The sequence below is a fragment of the Bombina bombina genome, chromosome 4 (assembly GCF_027579735.1).
Source record: "Bombina bombina isolate aBomBom1 chromosome 4, aBomBom1.pri, whole genome shotgun sequence".
Lineage (NCBI taxonomy): Eukaryota > Metazoa > Chordata > Amphibia > Anura > Bombinatoridae > Bombina > Bombina bombina.
The window spans coordinates 948,883,091-948,903,235 of record NC_069502.1 but is presented as its reverse complement, the minus strand read 5'-3'; the positions used below and the strand labels follow the sequence as shown (position 1 = coordinate 948,903,235).

Sequence of the window (20,145 nt, the reverse complement as noted above, 5' to 3'; positions counted from 1 at the left end):
AAATGCGTTTAGTCATAATGAAAAATGTTTGTAATGTACTTTCATTGTTTATTTTTCTGTAAACTAAATTTAAAAAAATAAAAATAGTATTTTCCCACCACATCAGTGAGCAAATTAAGATAAACAATGCCCAATACTTTAAATGGCATATATCCTTGAATTGTAAAACCATGCATATTTTATTAACAAAATTAAATTTTAAATTTCTTGTATTCAGATCTTCTGAAATATTGTATTTCATTACTAAAATATACTGTAAACAATATAAAATAAAATTACTTTAATAACTTTTAGTTGATTTGTCAGCCTTAGGACCACTTCATATAAGTATTTATTCAGTGTGAGTCATGTAAAAAAAAAAAAAAAAAAAAAAAAACAACCCTCAGCATTCCACACATACTGCAACATCATTTTTCTCTATTGCTTATTTATAAGTCACACAAAAATCGTATTATTATGAATAAAAAATGAGAATTAATATACCTTAAATAAACTGTTCCATTAAACACCAGGGACATAATCTTTGGTTACCTCATAAATATTGTCCCCTCCACTAAAAGCTGACGGCAGATACGAACCATAGGCCCAACAAGTCTGCCCTAAATTTACTAACAGTGTAAACTTATCTAGTTTGTAGGATATGCTTATCCCAGACATTCTTGAAGAGGAATTACACGAAGATGAATTCAGCATAATATATAAATACTAAATCAATTCTAAAAAGAGTGCACTGAGAGAAACTGATAACAACATAGGATTAAAAGGGGAAGAATCAAAATATCATTTTTTTAATCACATGAGCAGCTTTGGGAAAACAGTATTTTCTATTCTGGCCTATTATGTGACATAGTTCATGGGAGATAAAGTTCATGCACTGAAGTTGGCATATTTTATAAGTTTTGATTTAACGGACATAAAAGGGCTAGAGCATTTAATTGTGGTACTGTTGCTTGTATATAACTATTGAGTTGATCACAATTTTTGCTTTATGGATCTGTGCCATTATTAACCGGTATTGAATAGAATTTGTGTACCAGAAGAACTTTTTTTGATATATTCATCACTTCTTGACTCCTATTTATGTTGGGACATTTCATACTATCTTGAATAGTGGGACTTGCATATTTTTGTTGACGTTTTGATGTATTTAGGGTATGCAATAAATATTTTGTAATACATTTGGGATACACTACACTTATTGTATATCACATGTTTAGTAAGACAAGGAAAGTATTCTTAAAGCGAAAGTCAATCCTAGCGTTTGTGAAGCGCTAGGATTGACCATTGAAACAAATAAAAGGGGACTTTTATTCATGAAGTATAACTTACTTCAGGCAGAAAGCTCCTTTATTTGTTTCAAGAGTTCGCTGCACTGAGCTGCTAAAGCAGCGTACGGCAGAACGTTATTTTGCTAAGAGGTGACATTTCCACTTCTTAGCAAACAGCATGCGGGAAATCCGGCTTGTCTCCCTGTGGCGCCAGATTTCCCGCACGGTTATTGGTTAAGAGGTGAAAACATCTGCCGTGGGCTGCCTTAGCAGCTCAGTGCAGCAGCGCTTGAAACAAATAAAGTATTTTATACTTCATGAATGAAAGACCTTTTTATTTGTTTCAATGGTAAATCCTAGCGTTTCATAAACGCTAGGATTGACTTTCACTTTAAAGGGACAGTATACACTCATTTTCATATAACTGCATGTAATAGACACTACTATAAAGAATAATATGCACAGATACTGATATAAAAATCCAGTATAAAACTGTTTAAAAACTTACTTAGAAGCTCTCAGTTTGGCTCTATTGAAAAGGCAGCTGGAAAGCCCACTGCAAGTGGCAAATAAGACACTCCCCCCTCCCCCTTCTTTTGCATATGAAAAGACCCTTTACACAAACAGGAGCAAGCTGGAGTAGGTAGTCGAGCGTATTCACATAAAACTTTGGGGCTTGGTTAGGAGTCTGAAAATCAGAGCAATGTTATTTAAAAATAAGCAAAACTATACATTTATTTAAAAAAAAAAAAACTTTATGGGCTATATAAATAGATAATCTACAAAACATTTATGCAAAAAAAAATTAGTGTATAATGTCCCTTTAAGCCTTTTGGTGGTGTTATATTTTAATATAGAAAATGCTCTAATGCGTTACATTTTGTTATTGTACTATTGGGTGCATATATATTTGGGGTTGCTCATAATCTATTGTTTGATCATTATCAGCAGGTTAACAGCTCCCCTACAAGAACTTTTCAGTGTTGGTACAATCACAAGTTTTCTACTGGTTTTTGTCCCGAAAACACAGTATCATGGTCCTACATTTATCTTGGTCAGTCCTGTTCAATCTGCTCACAATACAAAATCACATTACAACACATTTATATGCCCATTTAGAAATGGAATATCACCTGTATACTAGGTGCCTTTTAAGGTGCTCTGGTCTAGAAAAGGGTCCTTAGCACCTCAAAATAAGCACTACAATGAGACAAGTGACTCCTCTTTTGAAAAAGGAGAGGCCCCGATTCAAATGCCTAGGTGGCTATCAAGTGATCATCATACAACAGAACCATAGGCACATGGAACAACATCAGGGGGTGTGTTATCCCCCAACAATAAATAGGCAAACTTGAAGGCAACAATCATGCCTGTGTCCTGCTAGCTAATAAATGCCTTTCAGCATTGGTTGTATTTTGGGGTTCTGTCGATTTTTTTGCAGCTCCTGAGTAGTACATGACCGATCAGCCAATCATGAGCAGCAATTACACAAGCCAGCCAATCAGACTGTTTCAAGCTTGGGAGCTGCAAGGTTTGCAGCTGCCATGTGGAACATTACTGAAGTGTTTAACCCCTCCTGCTGGGGGTTAAAAGCATAGAAAACCTCAAGTTAGTACGGCAAAATGAACATGCTCTAAAACATGGTTTCTAAACCTCTTTGCTGCAAGTACCATGTTTTCATACATAGCCATACTGCAATACATAAAAATTCTAAAAAGTGTCCCAAAAAATTGTTACAAAATAATGTACAAAAAAAAAAAATTCACTTTTATTAAAGAAATGTCTTATATCCAGCTGTTCATTTAAAATTCCAAGAGTGAGCAGCTGACCAGCCAGTCAAAATCTGGCCCGTTAGTGATTCTTGAGGGTAAAACTGAGAAATTTCTGTGATTTATTTTAGGTTTATATTGGCTGCATCAGAGCAAAATATAATGAAAATGCAAGTGCTGAAGTACTCCTTCCCAATGCTCCAAGTATCCCCAGGGTACATGTACCACACAGGTTGAAAAACAAGGCTCTAAAGAATTAAACGTAATCATTTTTGGTGTTTAGCGTTGTAGGTCTAACGCATTGTTGGGTTAGCACACTTGAGGTTTTACATTGTGTCTCTTCTTCCCTTCAGGGTTAAAGGGATATTAAACCCAATTGTTTTCTTTCATTATTCAGATAGTGCATGCAACTTTAAGCAACTTTCTAATTTACTCCTATTATCAATTTTTCTTCGTTCTCTTGGTATCTGTATTTGAAAAGCAGGAATGTAAGCTTAGGAGGCGGGACATTTTGGGTTTAGCACCCTGGGTAGCGCTTGATGGTTGGTGGCTAAATGAATAACATTTACACAGCGCTGTTTGAAGAGAAGTGCCTGATGTGGAGCAGTGAAAGGACTAACAGTTCCTCCATGTGTCCAGTTCTTTCTGCAGACATGCTGCATTTTCTGCAATAACATCTCAGATCACACTAAGAAGCGTCTGGCGTTCCGTATGGCAGCACCAGGTACCTATGTATCTCTTCATATCCCTTTAATGAAAGTAAACAGAAACTGATAGATATATATATATATATATATATATATATAATCATTTTAATAATTCATCTCCTTGTGTCTACAACTGCCCGTAAGTTAAGCACCATATTATTCCAAATTGCAGCCAATCATATTAGATGGCAACAGCCATATGCAGCCTGTACATGCACAGGACCTATTTCAATGTGTTCCTAAACATGGACGCGCAGTCATCACTCACTGACTGTTGACAAACTCTTTTCATAATTCCTAACCACTTTAACACATGGAAACCCTACTTCTGGCACAGTACACAAATTCTGCAAGGTAGGTGTGAAAAAAAGGCTGTAAAGTAAGAACGCTTTCATAAATAGAAATGTTAATAGTTTATTTTTATCTATCAAACAAATCCAAAGTGAGTGAACAGAAGAAAAATCTTAATCAAATCAATATTTATTGTGGCCACACTTTGCTTTCAAAACAGCATCAATTATTCTAGGTACACTTGTACAGGGCTAGGGAATAAAAAGCAGCCCTGGAAAATTTGAAGAGCAGCACTATTTTACGTTGAGTTAGTAAAATGCACACACACCATTTTTCTCAAAGGAGATTACTGGGATACTCCTTCCCCCAATAATTTATATTAACCCCTTAATGACAACTGACGTACCAGGTACGTCATGCAAAAACTAACAGTTAACGACAATAGACGTACCTGGTACGTCAGTTGTCTAACAGAGTGCTGGAAGTGATCGCAATCGCTTCCAGCAGCTCTCAGGGTATTGCAGTGATGCCTCAATATGGATGCATCCTGCAATACCTTTTTACAAGCCTCCGATGCAGAGAGAGCCACTCTGTGGCCCTCTGCACCGGTAGCGATGGTGCCGTTAAAAAAAACTTAGTTGGTGGGTGGGAGCGTAACAGGGAGGCGGCCCATTGCTACCCAGCATCCGGTTCCTGTAAGTGCAATGTGCACGCCGGGTGCCGGGAGCGTGCAGGGGGGCCTTCGGGGGTGCGCGCGTGCGTGAGCACGGGCGCATTAGCCACTGACACCAATGGAAAAAAAAGTTTAAAAAAAAAAAGTTTAAACAAAATTAAATATAAAAGGATCTGGGAGGGGGGGGGGGTATTGAGGGGGGGGGGCTGCTACACTACAGAAAAGTTTAAAGGTCTAAAGAAAAACAAAACTGTTGTTTTTGGGGGCAAACTGGGTACTGGCAGACAGCTGCCAGTACCCAAGATGGCGGCAAATAGGTAGCAGGGAGGGTTATAGAGCTATTTGGTGGGGGATCAGGGAGGTTGGGGGCTAAGGCAGGGGTCCATCACAGCTGAATAAATATTTTTAAAAAATAAAATATAAAAAAATCCTTTTATTTAGTACTGGCAGACTTTCTGCCAGTACTTAAGATGGCGGGGACAATTGTGGGGTGGGGGAGGGAAGAGAGCTGTTTGGGAGGGATCAGGGGGTGGGATGTGTCAGGTGGGAGGCTGATCTCTACACTAAAGCTAAAATTAACCCTGCCAGCGTCCTACAAGCTACCTAATTAACTCCTTCACTGCTGGGCATAATTCACGTGTGGTGCTCAGCAGCATTTAGTGGCCTTCTAATTACCAAAAAGCAACGCCAAAGCCATATAAGTCTGCTATTTCTGAACAAATGGGATCCCAGAGAAGCATTTACAACCATTTGTGCCATAATTGCAGAAGCTGTTTGTAAATAATTTCAGTGGGAAACCAAAAGTTTGTGACAAAATGTGTGAAAAAGTGAACATCTTTTTTTTAATTTGATCGCATTTGGCGGTGAAATGGTGGCATGAAATATACCAAAATGGGCCTAGATCAATACTTTGGGTTGTCTTAAAAAAAAAAAAAAAAAAAAAAAAATATATATACATGTCAAGGGATATTCAGGTATTCCTGAAAGATATCAGTGCCCCAAAGTAACTAGTGCTAATTTTGAAAAAAAAGTGGTTTGGAAATAACAAAGTGCTACTTGTATTTATTGCCCTATAACTTGCAAAAAAAGCAAACATGTAAACATTGGGTATTTCTAAACTCAGGACAAAATTTAGAAACTATTTAGCATGGGTGATTTTTGGTGGTTATAGATGTGTAACAGATTTTGGGGCTCAAAGTTAGAAAAAGTGTGGTTTTTTTTTCTATTTTTTCCTCATATTTTAAAATTATTTTTATAGAAAATTATAAGATATGATGAAAAGAATGGTATATTTAGAAAGTCCATTTAATGGCGAGAAAAATGGTATATAATATGTGTGGGTACAGTAAATGAGTAAGAGGAAAATTACAGCTAAACACAAACACTGCAGAAATGTAAAAATAGCCCTTGTCCTTAAGGATAAGAAAAATGAAAAATGGTCTGGTCATTAAGGGGTTAATTATATAGATTTACCCTACAACCCAACTTCATCTATTAATCATCCCTTTAAATTGTAGCTTTCCAGCCCCATCTGCTGCTGCCCACCGGGAAATTGCCTGGTATCCTGGTAGGCCAATCCAGCCTTGTTAACTTGTACACAGTTAAAGGAACTCGGCAGATTGGTTAGTTCTACAAGATGTTTGGAAAAACCTCAGTTCTTCTGTGGATTTAGACAGCCTCAGTTGCTTTTGTCTCTTAATGTAATCTCAGACAGACTTGATTATGTTGAGATAAGGGATCTGTGGGGGCCATACCATAACTTCCTTGTTCCTCTTTAGGCTGACAGTTCTTAATGACTTCAGCTGTATGTTTGGGGTCATTGACATGCTGAGGAATACATCTGGGGCCAATCAGATGCCTCCCTGATGGTACTGCATGGATGGATGAGAAGTATCTAACCTGTGCTTCTCATCATTAATTCTGACCAAATCCCCAACTCCATTTGCAAAAATACAGCCCCAAACTTCCAAGGAACCTCCACCATGCTTCATTGTTGTCTGCAAACACTCATTCTTGTACCTCTCTCCAGGCCTTCGGCAAACAAACTGCCTTCTGCTACAGCCAAATATTTCAAATTTGACTCCATTGCTTGGCTTAGTTTCCAATTTTGAGGTATGGCTTTTTGCCCACAAGTCTTCCATGATAACCACTTCTGACCAGTTTTCTCCAGACAGTAGATGGGTGTACCAGAGTCCCATTGGTTTCTGCCAATTCAGAGTTGATGGCACTGCTGGATGTCTTCCAGTTGCAAAGGGAAGTAAGCCTGATGTGTCTTTCATCTGCTGCACTAAGGTTCCTGGACGACCACTGTGTCTACAGTCCTCAACGTTGCCCGTTTCTTTCTTTGTGCTTCTTCAGAAGAACTTGGACAGCACATCTAGAAATCACTATCTGCATTGAAATTTCTGCCTGAGAGAGACCTTGCTGATGCAGTATAACTACCTTGTGTCTTGCAGCTGTGCTCAGTCTTGCTATGGTGTATGAATTGACATTAAATAGTTGCTCACCCAGTTGTATTCCTCCTACACAGCTGTTTCTGTTTCAGTTAATGATTGTGTTTCAACCTACATATTAAATTGATAATCATTAGTACTGTATGCCTCAAAAATCCTTGACTTTGTGCAAGTGTACCTAAAAGAATTGATGCTGTTTTGAAGGCAAATGGTGGTCACACTAAATATTGATTTAATTTTTTTTTTTTTCTGTTCACTCACTTTGCATGTTAAAGGATTACTGTTTGTTTTTTTGGTGTATTACGAATATGAAAATGGTTTGCTAATGAATAAAGTTATAAAATGCCCCTACTTTCATTGTCCAACGATGAGTGTACCATAAATAAAATCTATTTTTATTTTCTTCTAATGACGTCAGTCCAGATAACCCACTAATATAGGCTGTACAATTGCCGTTATAATCCGCCAATAGGATCCCTATTCTATGAATATAATTAATCTTCTTGTTTGTCATCTAGCGCATGCACATTTTGTTTTGTGAAGCCGATGCTGCCTGAAGTATTCTAATGGACACACTATACTAACGCACAGCACTCACCTTTTCAGTGCAGATACGCCACTCACTGTTTCCCTGTATTGAAAGCAGCACACCCGCTCTATCTATTTGCGCACGAGCATTGCAGATAAAGTCCGCCACATTAATTCTTGGGTGGTCATCCAGGATAGGATGCTGTGAACTGGTACCCCCGGAGGGGGTTTGAAAAATAATAAAAGATTGAATAATCATTGCGGCAAAACGGTAAACAATTTAAACAGACAGTACATTAATAAGTATTGTTTAACGTTCTTTGTATTCATGTTAATTTTTTTTTGCCTTCAGTGTCCCTTTAATTGCAAAAAATAAACTATTAAAAGGGACAGTCAACTCAAAAGGAATTAGCTATCTTTTTAAACAATATTTTTTTTTTTTTTTATTACCCATTCCCCAGTTTTGCATAACCAACGCTGTTATATTAATATACTTTTTACCTCTGTAATTACCTTGTATCTAAGCCTCTTCTGACAGCCCACTGATCACATGACTTTTTATTTATTATCTATTGACTTGCATTTTATCCAATTACTGCAGTATCTGCCACAACCCACGGGCTTGAGCACAATGTTATTTATATGGCTCACATGAACTAGAACTCCCCTGTTCTGAAAAGCTAATAAAAAGCATGTGATAAGAGGCTGTCTTTAGTGGCTTAGAAACAGTCAGAAATTTAGAGATTTCAAGGTTATTAAGTATATTAATATAACAATGTTGGTTGTGCAAAGCTGGGGAATGGGTAGTAAAGGCGTTATCTATCTTTTTAAACAATAATTTGGTGTTGACTGTCCCTTCAACATTTCTGTTTTTGAAAGATTTCTTAATATATATGTGTTACAGTTAAAGTGCACATTACCTAGCTAATCTGCAGATTAATTAGGGTGATCAGTTAAAGTGCAGAAAAAATTGTTTCATTTCTCAAATTACCTAGGTAATCTGCAAATTACCTAGATAATCTGCACATTACCTACTAGGCACTAGTTAAAGTGCAAAAAATGCACTTTAGCATATATATATATATATATATATATATATATATATATATATATATATATATATATATATACACTAAAGGGAGTCCCATGGTTTTTTCCTATGATAATCAGTTCATATCACTTTTTTTTTTTTTAGAGAGCCTGGGGCACTTTCTTCTGAAAATGGAGGTAAAAACAAAATCTTAAAGGGCAGTCATTCATTGCCCAGACACACTTCAACTTCTTAACAAGTTTATAGTAGTTTTCCCAAGGGTATAACAACTGCTCTCATTATGTTTTTGCATTTATTAGCATCTTGGCCTCTACACTTCTAAGCATTGTATATTTCCCATTCTGCATTCTGAATTGTTACAGAATCGACTTCCCTGCAACCCATTGTGGAATTATGCAATGAGCACAAATAAATGTAAGAACATCGTACTGAGAACGTGAAAATCTGCCATTCTAGCTGTAATGTATCTGTGATAATACAGTTGAAAAACAAATAATACACTTTCAAGCACTTTAGCTTTTTAGAAAAGTTTGTTTCTTTCATGTAAACTGTTTATTGAAAAAGAAGCTGAAGAATGTTACGATTTCGGCCGAAGGCAGATACGCTCCAGAGTGCTCTGTTCTAATCAGAGCCTCGAGCGCCGCAACTGCCTCTGGGAACCTTACCATGGGTCTCAGCCCGCACGTCTTGAAATTCTCTGCCTGGAAAATTATCTATCTATCGAATCTATAATAAATAGATAGATCCGATAGATAATTTCCCAGACAGAGAATTTCAAGACGTACAGGCTGTGACCCATGGTAAGATTCCCAGAGGCAGATGCCCGAGGCTCTGATTAGAACAGAGCACTCTGGAGTGTATCTGCCCTCGGCCGAAATCGGAACATTCTTCGGCTTCTTTTTCAATAAACAGTTTACATGAGAACGGAAGCCGTTAATGTGCACATTACCTAGGTAAAGTGCAGATTCTGCACTTTAACTGAGTAAATCAGTTAATATGCAGATTAGCTAGGTAATGTGCACATTAACTGTTTCTGCACTTTAACTGTAACATACATTATATATATATATATATATATATATATATATATATACACACACACACACACACACACACATCTATCTATTAAGATAGATAGACAGATATTTAGTCCCTGGGCAGACCATCTGTAATGGGAGGAAATTTTAAATGGCCATTTATAGTGATAAAATTGCATGTTCTAATTTGTTAGCACATGATTACTAGTGATGTGAAATTCACGTGTTTATCTTTACAAATGGGTTAAACACATAGTAAAAATACCACTCAAGACCCAGCTATACGACTTACTGGATTCAGCGGCAGTTTCTGCTCAGGACCAGTAGTGCTTTTCAGCTCCAGAGTGGTACTTTAACTATGTGTTTTCCCATTTGCAGGGATTAAAACACATAGGGTAGCAGTGTCCCAGTGATGAAATGGCATGTCATTTTAATATATTATTTAAAAGGCCATTATAGTGATAAAATGTTATGATTTCATATGAATTAGGAATGAGTGCTAGTAAAACCCTTTTCTTTTTTGGTTCCCTTACCAATTTGTATTCATATGAATTAGAGCATGACATTTGAGCACTTTAATGCAGGGGTCAGCAATCTTGGGTCAGAATTACATTTCCCATGAGGTTGAGAAACTCTTTAGGCAGTCTGAGCATCATGGGAAATGTAGTTCCAAAACATCTGGGGGCCCAAGGCTGCTCACCCCTACTTTAATGGCCTTTTAAATAATATACAGTATTTAACCCCTTAATGACAACTGACGTACCAGGTACATCATGCAAAAACAACCAGTTAATGACAATAGACGTACCTGGTACGTCAGTTGTCTAACAGAGTGCTGGAAGCGATCGCAATCGCTTCCAGCAGCTCTCAGGGTATTGCAGTAATGCCTCGATATTAAGGCATCCTGCAATACCTTTTTAGACGACTCCGATGCAGAGAGAACCACTTTGTGGCCCTCTCTGCACCGGTAGCGATGGTGCCGTTCGTTGGTGGGTGGGAGCGTAACAGGGAGGCGGGTGGGCGGCCTATCGCTACCCGGCATCCGGTTCCTGTAAGTGCAATGTGCACGCCGGGTGCCGGGAGCGTGCGGGGGGGGGGCGCGTGCGCGCGCACACATTAGCTAGCCACTGACACCAATGAGGAGGGAAGAGGGGGGAAAAAAAGATTTTAAAAAATTTAATATAAAAGGATCTGGGGGGGAGGGGGGGTATTGTGTGGGGCTGCTACATTTTTGGGGCAAATTGGGTACTGGCAGACAGCTGCCAGTACCCAAGATGGCGGCAATTAGGTAGGGGAGAGGGATCATGGAGGTTGGGGCTAAGGCAGGGGTCCATCACAGCTAAAATATTTTATTTTTTTTTATTAAAAAAAACAAAACAAAAAAAACACAACTCTTTTTATTTAGTACTGGCAGACTTTCTGCCAGTACTTAAGATGGCGGGGACAATTGTGGGGTGGGGGAGGGAAGAGAGCTGTTTGAGAGGGATCAGGGGGTGGGATGCGTCAAGTGGGAGGCCGATCTCTACCCTAAAGCTAAAATTAACCCTGCAAGCTCCCTACAAGCTACCTAATTAACCCCTTCACTGCTGGGCATAATTTACGTGTGGTGCGCAGCAGCATTTAGCGGCGTTCTAATTACCAAAAAGCAATGCCAAAGCCATATAAGTCTGATATTTCTGAACAAAGAGGATCCCAAAGACGCTTTTACAACAATGTGTGCCATAATAGCACAAGCTGTTTGTAAATACTTTCAGTGAGAAACCTAAAATTGTGAAAAATGAATTTATTTTATTTTTTTATTTGCTCGCATTTGGCGGTGAAATGGTGGCATGAAATATATCAAATATAAATATATCCATATAATATAAATATATCAAATATAAAATATATCCATTTTTTCCCTCATATTTTATAATTTTTTTATAGGAAATTATAAGATATAATGAAAATAATGGTATATTTAGAAAGTCCATTTAATGGCGAGAAAAACGGTATATAATATGTGTGGGTACAGTAAATGAATAAGAGGAAAATTACAGCTAAACACAAACACAGCAGAAATGTAAAAATAGCCTTTGTCATTAAGGGTAAGAAAATTGAAAAATGGTCTGGTCATTAAGGGGTTAAAATGCATTTTCTTATGCAGGAAGTCAAATCCTTTAAGATCCTCCATCAGTTTAGATTACTTTTGTTTATAATTTTTTTACCCTTTAAATTTGTGTCCAGCTATGTTTATGGTCAAACATTCCCATTTGACCATTATGGTGGCTATCTACAAACGATGATGAGTATAACAATGTGTGTGTAAATACATAATCATATAGGAAGGGACAGTCTATAAAAAGCATACATACAACATTTTGCATTAGGTCACCTATTTGAAAAGCAGCCCATAACCTATTTTAAAGAGAAACTGAACCCAAATTTTTTATTTTATGATTCATAAAGATTATGCAGTTTTAAACAACTTTCTAATTTACGCCTATTTTCAATTTTTCTTCATTCTCTTGCTATCTTTATTTGAAAAAGAAGGCATCTAAGCTAAGGAACCAGAATTTTTTTGGTTCAGTCCCTGGACAGCACTTGTTTATTAGTGCTGTACAGTCAGCAAGGACAACCCAGGTTGTTCACCAAAAATGGGTCGGCATCTAAACTTACATTCTTGCTTTTCAAATAAAGATACCAAGAGAACGAAGAAAAATTGATAATAGGAGTAAATTAGAAAGTTGCTTAAAATTGCATGCTCTATCTGAATCACAAAAGAAAAAAAAATGGGTTCAGTGTCCCTTTAACCCCTTAACGACTGAGGACGTGCAGGGTACGTCCTCAGAAAAAAGGCAGTTAATGCCTGAGAACGTACCCTGCACGTCCTCAGTGTGGAAAGCAGCTGGAAGCGATCCTGCTCGCTTCCAGCTGCTTTCCGGTTATTGCAGTGATGCCTCGATATGGAGGCATCCTGCAATAACCTTTTTAAGTCATCCGGTGCAGAGAGAGCCACTCTGTGGCCCTCTCTGCACCGGAGATCGGTTGCTCCCTGTGTTGGTGGGTGGGAGCCGGACCGGGAGGCGGCCATCGATGGCCCTGTTGATGTGAAGGGGGGCGGGATCGTGGGCGGGGGTGGCTGGGGGCGCGCACGGGTGCACGGGAGGGTGGGAGCGGGAACCGCTACACTGCAGAAAATGTGGAAATAAAAAATATAAATAAAATGGAAAAATAAAACAATCAGCAAGGTGGTGGGGGGAAGCTACACTACAGAAAAAAAAAAAAAAAAAAAAAAAAAAAAAAAAGCACTTTTTATTGTAAACTGGGTACTGGCAGACAGCTGCCAGTACCCAAGATGGCCCCCAATAAGGCAGAGGGGAGGGTTAGAGAGCGGTTTTGGGGGGGATCAGGGAGGTTGGGGGCTAAGGGGGGGATCCTACACAGTAGCATATGTAAATATGCTTAAAAAAAATTCATTTTTTTTTAAAACCCTTTTATTTTAGTACTGGCAGACTTTCTGCCAGTACTTAAGATGGCGGGGACAATTGTGGGGTGGGGGAGGGAAGGGAGCTGTTTGGGAGGGATCAGGGGGTGGGATGTGTCAGATGGGAGGCTGATCTCTACACTAAAGCTAAAATTAACCCTGCAAGCTCACTACAAACTCCCTAATTAACCCTTTCCCTGCTAGCCATAATACACGTGTGAGGCGCAACAGGATTTAGTGGCCTTCTAATTACCAGAAAGCAACGCCAAAGTCATATATGTCTGCTATTTCTGAACAAAGGGGATCCCAGACAAGCATTTACAACCATTTGTGCCATAATTGCACAAGCTGTTTGTAAATGATTTCAGTGAGAAACCTAAAATTGTGAAAAATTTTACGTTTTTTTTAATTTGATCGCATTTGGCGGTGAAATGGTGGCATGAAATATACCAAAATGTGCCTAGATCAATACTTGGGGTTGTCTACTACACTACACTAAAGCTAAAATTAACCCTACAAGCTCCCTAAAAGCTCCCTAATTAACCCCTTAACTGCTGGGCATGATACACTTGTGGTGCGCAGTGGCATTTAGCGGCCTTCTAATTACCAAAAATCAACACCAAAGCCATATATGTCTGCTATTTCTGAACAAAGGGGATCCCAGAGAAGAATTTACAACCATTTATGCCATAATTGCACAAGTTGTTTGTAAATAATTTCAGTGAGAAATCGAAAATTTGTGAAAAAATTTGTGAAAAAGTGAACAATTTTTTGTATTTGATCGCATTTGGCGGTGAAATGGTGGCATGAAATATACCAAAATTGGCCTAGATCAATACTTTGGGATGTCTACTAAAAAAAAATATATACATGTCAATGGATATTCAGAGATTCCGGACAGATATCAGTGTTCTAATGTAACTAGCGCTAATTTTGGGAAAAAATGGTTTGGAAATAGCAAAGTGCTACTTGTATTTATGGCCCTATAACTTGCAAAAAAAGCAAAGAACATGTAAACATTGGGTATTTCTAAACTCAGGACAAAATTTAGAAACTATTTAGCATGGGTGTTTTTTGGTGGTTTTAGATATGTAACAGATTTTGGGGGTCAAAGTTAGAAAAAGTGTGTTTTTTTCCATTTTTCCTCATATTTTATAATTTTTTTATAGTAAATTATAAGATATGATGAAAATAATGGTATCTTTAGAAAGTCCATTTAGTGGCGAGAAAAACGGTATATAATATGTGTGGGTACAGTAAATGAGTAAGAAGAAAATTACAGCTAAACACAAACACCGCAAAAATGTAAAAATAGCCTTGGTCCCAAACGGACAGAAAATGGAAAAGTGCTGTGGTCATTAAGGGGTTAAGCCTTTTGTGGGGTTAACTTGTCTACATTGGAAAAAATGTTCCATTGTAAACAAATTGAAATCTCGCAATTTTGCACGTGATCATGAGCTTTCAATGATGGGATCGCGTCAGGGGGGTCCCTATGATGCTAGGTACGCCCTGCAGACCGCGATCCCATCAGGGAAGCGCCAGTGGCTTCAGGAAAGCCAAGCGGTTAGGACGTTGTATTTCGTCCTTCGGCGCTAAAGCCCAGCAAAATTCGGACGAAATACAACATCCTAACGGCGTTAAAGGGTTAATTACATATGTGAAGGATTTAAAAAAATAAATAAATAATATCAACTGAAAACAAATATAGCTGTTACACTATCACCTTAATAAACAGTACAGAAATATAATGTGAACTTATAAGTCATACAGTTAAAGCTTTCATCCTTTGAAATAAAAATCCAAAGTAAATACAGAGCTGTCTCACCACAATGCACAAGATAACAACACAATATTTAAAGTCTGCTCTATAAATCATGCTATATAGATAAGCAATTTCACACTCAAAAATTAAAGGGACAGGAAACCCCACAAATTTAATTCATGATTTGGATAGAACGTACAATTTTAAACAACTTTCAAATTGACTTATCAAATGTGCCTCATTCTCTTGGTATTATTTGCTGAAGGAACAGCATTGCACTAGTGGCAGCTCAAGTTAGCCAATCACAACGGAGAAATGTATGCAGGCACCAATCAGCAGCTAGCTCCCATAGTGTAGGCTATGTGCCTATTCATTTTCAACAATGGATACCAAAAGAACAAAGCACATTTGAAAATAGAAGAGATTTTAAAAGTATCTTAAAATTGCATGCTCTATGTGATTCTTAAAAGTTTCATTTTAACTTTCCTAACCCTGATCAAAAGTCGTGATTTATTGTAAACTTCAACGATCAGCAACAAGCTTACATTTCATCATCCAATATTATTAGGCGCTGTCCATACAGGCTGAGGTGGTCCTCTCACATTATAAGTAGCAACTATGTCTGGTATTTATGTCCATTATAAAATAAAGTATGTTAGTGAAATGATCAATAATGTTTATCATTAATTACATCATGCTCTCCTGTTCAAAGAAATATAAGCAACAACATCAATTTTGAAATTGGATATGCAAATTAGTACATGATGCTATTAGTTTTCAAACTCAGCAGGTGCAAAAATATACTGATATTCAACAATACTTTCCCTCCTCTTGAAGAACCCATAATGTGCCATTTGTGATAACAAAACCAACTTGTACATTCAAATGGTTAGCAGCAGGTTGGCAAAACAGATCATGAAAAACTACTTCAATACCTGAAAACTTTTGCATTTTGATTTATGCTTCTGTACAGCATTAACATATTTACAACTTGTAGGCATGTTTACATTTGGTAATTGTTACAGAGTATTAGAGGGCCCCATACAGAAGACATTTCAAAGGGTCCAGGTGATGCAGTCATCTGTAAGTGTCCCCAGCAGAGTGTGGATGCACCTGCACAGCACTTCAGCAGGTAACAAAACTCCTCGACATATATACCACATCCTGAAAAGCAATGAATAAAGCCCAGGCCTTTGGGTGCATTATTATAATACAACTGGACCCTGGCTACCACTTTAGCATAGCCCTTTATCCCTCCTTGGTACCTTTGCTGGAAGAGTGGGCTCTCAGCAATCTGCATCCGTAGCTCATTCTTCATGCTCCAGAAGCCCCCGTCCAGGTATTTTGACAAGGAGCTCTGAGTGATTCCCCGGTCCGCGGCATCGTTGTCCATTCTGGAGAATATATTATACAAGATGTAGGGTTTGAGAATCTATAGAGACTACTAGTTCAGCCGTAGCGCCCTATTCACCTCTGCACTGCTTTTTAATTCACAGCGCGCGATCACAGCTGTGCGCGCTCCCGAGTATGCCCAGATTTCCCTGTCACATGAATGACGGGTGCGCGCGTCAGCGTCACTGTGCGCTAGTGCTTGAAGCCGAGTGGTTCAGTGAGCAGCTTGTGAGCGCACATTGATCTGATCCCACCCTCACTGGTCAAAGTGCATTAACTCTTTCACTGCCCTAGGCTTCAATTTATACAAACAAAGCAAAACATATTATCAAAAACCTAAGGTCACTAAGATTCTTCGATAGCATCATGTTATAAACTGATGATAAGGCAGCTTAGCAAAAGAAATCATAGTTACTAATGACACACTTATTAACCCATTAGTAACTGGGGCGTGGGGGGGAAAATATGATTAATTTCTCGGGTCTTTTCATGATTTTATGTTTAATATTTTTGCACTATAATGTTAATTTTTAGTGTAATGTTTAATGGAATAACAATGAATTATTCCTACATTTAACCATGGGTGTATGTACAGCAATAAACAGGGACTAAAATAAACATACAGAAAACATCTTATCCATACACTGGTGCAGATCAGCTATATTTTCTGTCAGTTTATTTTATTGGTGGTAAAACTATACAATCAGTGATATTTCTATTTTAAGGAGATTTTGGATGCTTGCGAATATGTATATATGGAGAGATAGACACACAGACAATGTCTATAATCTCCAAGTGCCCAAATATAAACATATATTCTAGGTATATTTACAGGTTTTTTTGCTTTCTTTACTGATAGTTACTATTAGATACCAACACCACAACCAATGAGTGACCAGTGTGTATATGTAAAGTGCAGTATTCAAGGACCTAGCCACTAAAATTAAATCTGATCTTAAATATGGGCAGCCAATGGGGTCCTATGGTTGCCAGGTGTCCAGTATTCAAAGGGACAGTCCAGTACTTTAGTAGGCTGTCCAGTAAAATTTTCACAAAAATACTAGAGACTTAAAGGGACATAAAGCCCAAAATATGTTTTTCATGAATCAGATAGAGCATATCATTTTAAACAATTCTATGATCAAATTTTGATAGTTTTCTTGTTATGGTTATCCTTAGTTGAAAAGCATGGATGTAAGTTCACATGTCTTCAGCACTAAATGGCAGCAGTTGTCAAACAATGCTATACATTAGCAAGACCACTAGATGGCAGCACTATTACCTGTCAGGTAGTGCTTTGGGAATGTGCATGCTACCTACTTAGGTATCTCTTCAGCAAAGAATAGCATGAGGACAAAGTAGATTTGATTACAGAAGTAAATTTGAAACTTTTTTAAAATTGAATTCTCTATCTGAATAATAAAAGGAACAAAATGAGTTCATGTCCCTTAAAAAATGTCCAGGTTTTTGAAGTCCATGAGTGTTAAATGTATAATTCCTTCTATTCTTTGATGCATTACAAATATTAAAGGGATATGAAACAATTTTTTTTCTTTCATGATTCAGATAGAGCATGCAGTTTTAAACAACTTCCAATTTACTCCTATTATCCATTTTTCTTTGTTCTCTTGGTATTCTTTGTTGAAGGAGCAGCAATACACTACGGGTTTCTAACTGAACACAATGACAATCCTTAAATATATGCAGCCACCATTCAGCAGCTAGAACCTAGGTTCTTTGATGCGCCTGAGCTTTCCTAGATAAACCTTTCAGCAAAGGATAACAAGATAAGGAAGCAAATTAAATAATAGAAGTAAATTGGAAAGTTGTTTAAAATTGTATGTTCTATTTGAATCATACAATACATTTTTTGTGTTTCATGTCCCTTTAAGCAGCAGCAGCAGCAGCAGCAAAAAAAAAAAAAGGCAGTCAAGGGGGTCAAATCTCTATTGTTTACATGTGATACTGACAACCAAAGAGGTACAATTATTGACTTGTAAGTTACTGGCAGCCAAGGTGTAGAATGACTACATAGTTGTGAAAATTATACATGGTAGGATCAAGAGTGGGGTCTAAGCTAGAACTTTGGTGTGTGTTTGGGGGGCATTGTGACTGGACACGTGACGTAGCTGGGTTTACACAATGTCTCCACAAAAGTTCAATCTTAGGCCCCACCCTTGATCCCACCACATATATTTTTCACCCCTTGGTTGACAGTAACACATAAACGTAGTAGTGATCTGACCCCCTTGGCTGCCAGAAGTAAACACCCAGCAATGATTGAACACCCCAATGGTTGCCTGTAACACCTATAATAGAAAATGTACAGTGTAACTTTTTTTAGCCATATTTATAATGCATAAAAGCCTAGAAGGCCCTTTACATTTAGCTGTCAGGGGTCTTTAGGTGTCCAGTATTTTTGTACAGATTGTACTAGACAGCCTGCTAAAATACTTTGGGTTGCCACCTCAGCCATGTTTTCCTGGACACTTATGAGTTATACATGCTGCAGTGCATACAGGTAGGAACATGAATTTCCGCCCTGGACAGCACACAAATAGTGACACTGAACAGCACTATTCATGTTCCTCTCTGCAAACTATGCAGCATGTATAACTCATAAGCCACCACCCGCATAACTGCTCCTTACTTTACTAGAGTTGTCAGACTGATCCTGCTGATGGCAGATGTCCTCACGCTGCAAACTCACTGGTGCTGGGACCCTCATTAAACACTGTACTGTAAGGTGCAGCATCTGATGCAGCTGTTTGTTCTGCTTGACCCGGATGAAGAAAAGGCAACTGGTGATCTGAAATAAATTCAGATCAGACTGATGCGCATCTGGCCAGGAGTATACTCGCTGATGGCAGATGTCCTCACGCTGCAAACTCACTGGTGCTGGGACCCTCATTAAACACTGTACTGTAAGGTGCAGCATCTGATGCAGCTGTTTGTTTTGCTTGACCCGCATGAAGAAAAGGCAACTGGTGATCTGAAATAATTCAGATCAGACTGATGCTCATCTGGCCAGCAATATACACACAGAAAGCAGATGTCCTCACGCTGCAAACTCACTGGTGCTGGGACCTTCATTAAGCATTGTACTGTAAGGTGCAGCTTCTGATGCAGCTGTTTGTTCTGCTTGACCCGGATGAAGAAACGGCAACCGTCGATATGAAATAAATTTAGATCATGCTGATGCGCATCTGGCCAGCAGTATACAAGCTGATGGCAGATGTCCTCACGCTGCAAACTCACTGGTGCTGGGACCCTCATTAAACACTGTACTGTAAGGTGCAGCTTCTGATGCAGCTGTTTGTTCTGCTTGACCCGCATGAAGAAAAGGCAACTGGCGATCTGAAGTAAATTCAGATCAGACTGATGCGCATCTGGCCAACAGTATACACGCTTGATGTCAAATGTCCTCACGCTGCAAACTCACTGGTGCTGGGACTATCATTAAAGACTGTACTGTAAGGTGCAACATCTGATGCAGCTGTTTGTTCTGCTTGACCCGGATGAAGAAAAGACAACTGGTGATCTGAAGTAAATTCAGATCAGACTGATGCGCATCTGGACTGCAGTATAAGCGCTAATGGCAGATGTCCTTCAAGGATTTCAATATTACTAAACTGTAAGTTTTTAAGGTAGGATTTTCTGAGATTAACAAGTTTTTAAACTCTTCGAGATTGACATCTCATTTCCACACTAGATTGTAAAACATAATTTATGCTTACCTGATAAATTT

At 38.3% G+C, this 20,145-nt stretch overlaps 1 protein-coding gene across 1 annotated transcript in view; it reads right to left on the bottom strand.

Moving 5' to 3' along the window:
- Positions 1 to 16,517, bottom strand: part of ACOXL (acyl-CoA oxidase like) — a 1,233,832-nt gene extending 1,217,315 nt beyond the window's left edge. The window contains exon 1 of the mRNA XM_053712602.1: positions 16,271 to 16,517. Coding sequence (XP_053568577.1) covers positions 16,271 to 16,398 — 128 coding nt within the window. The 5' untranslated portion in view covers positions 16,399 to 16,517. The remainder of the gene's footprint in view (positions 1 to 16,270) is intronic.
- Positions 16,518 to 20,145: the final 3,628 nt, after the last annotated feature.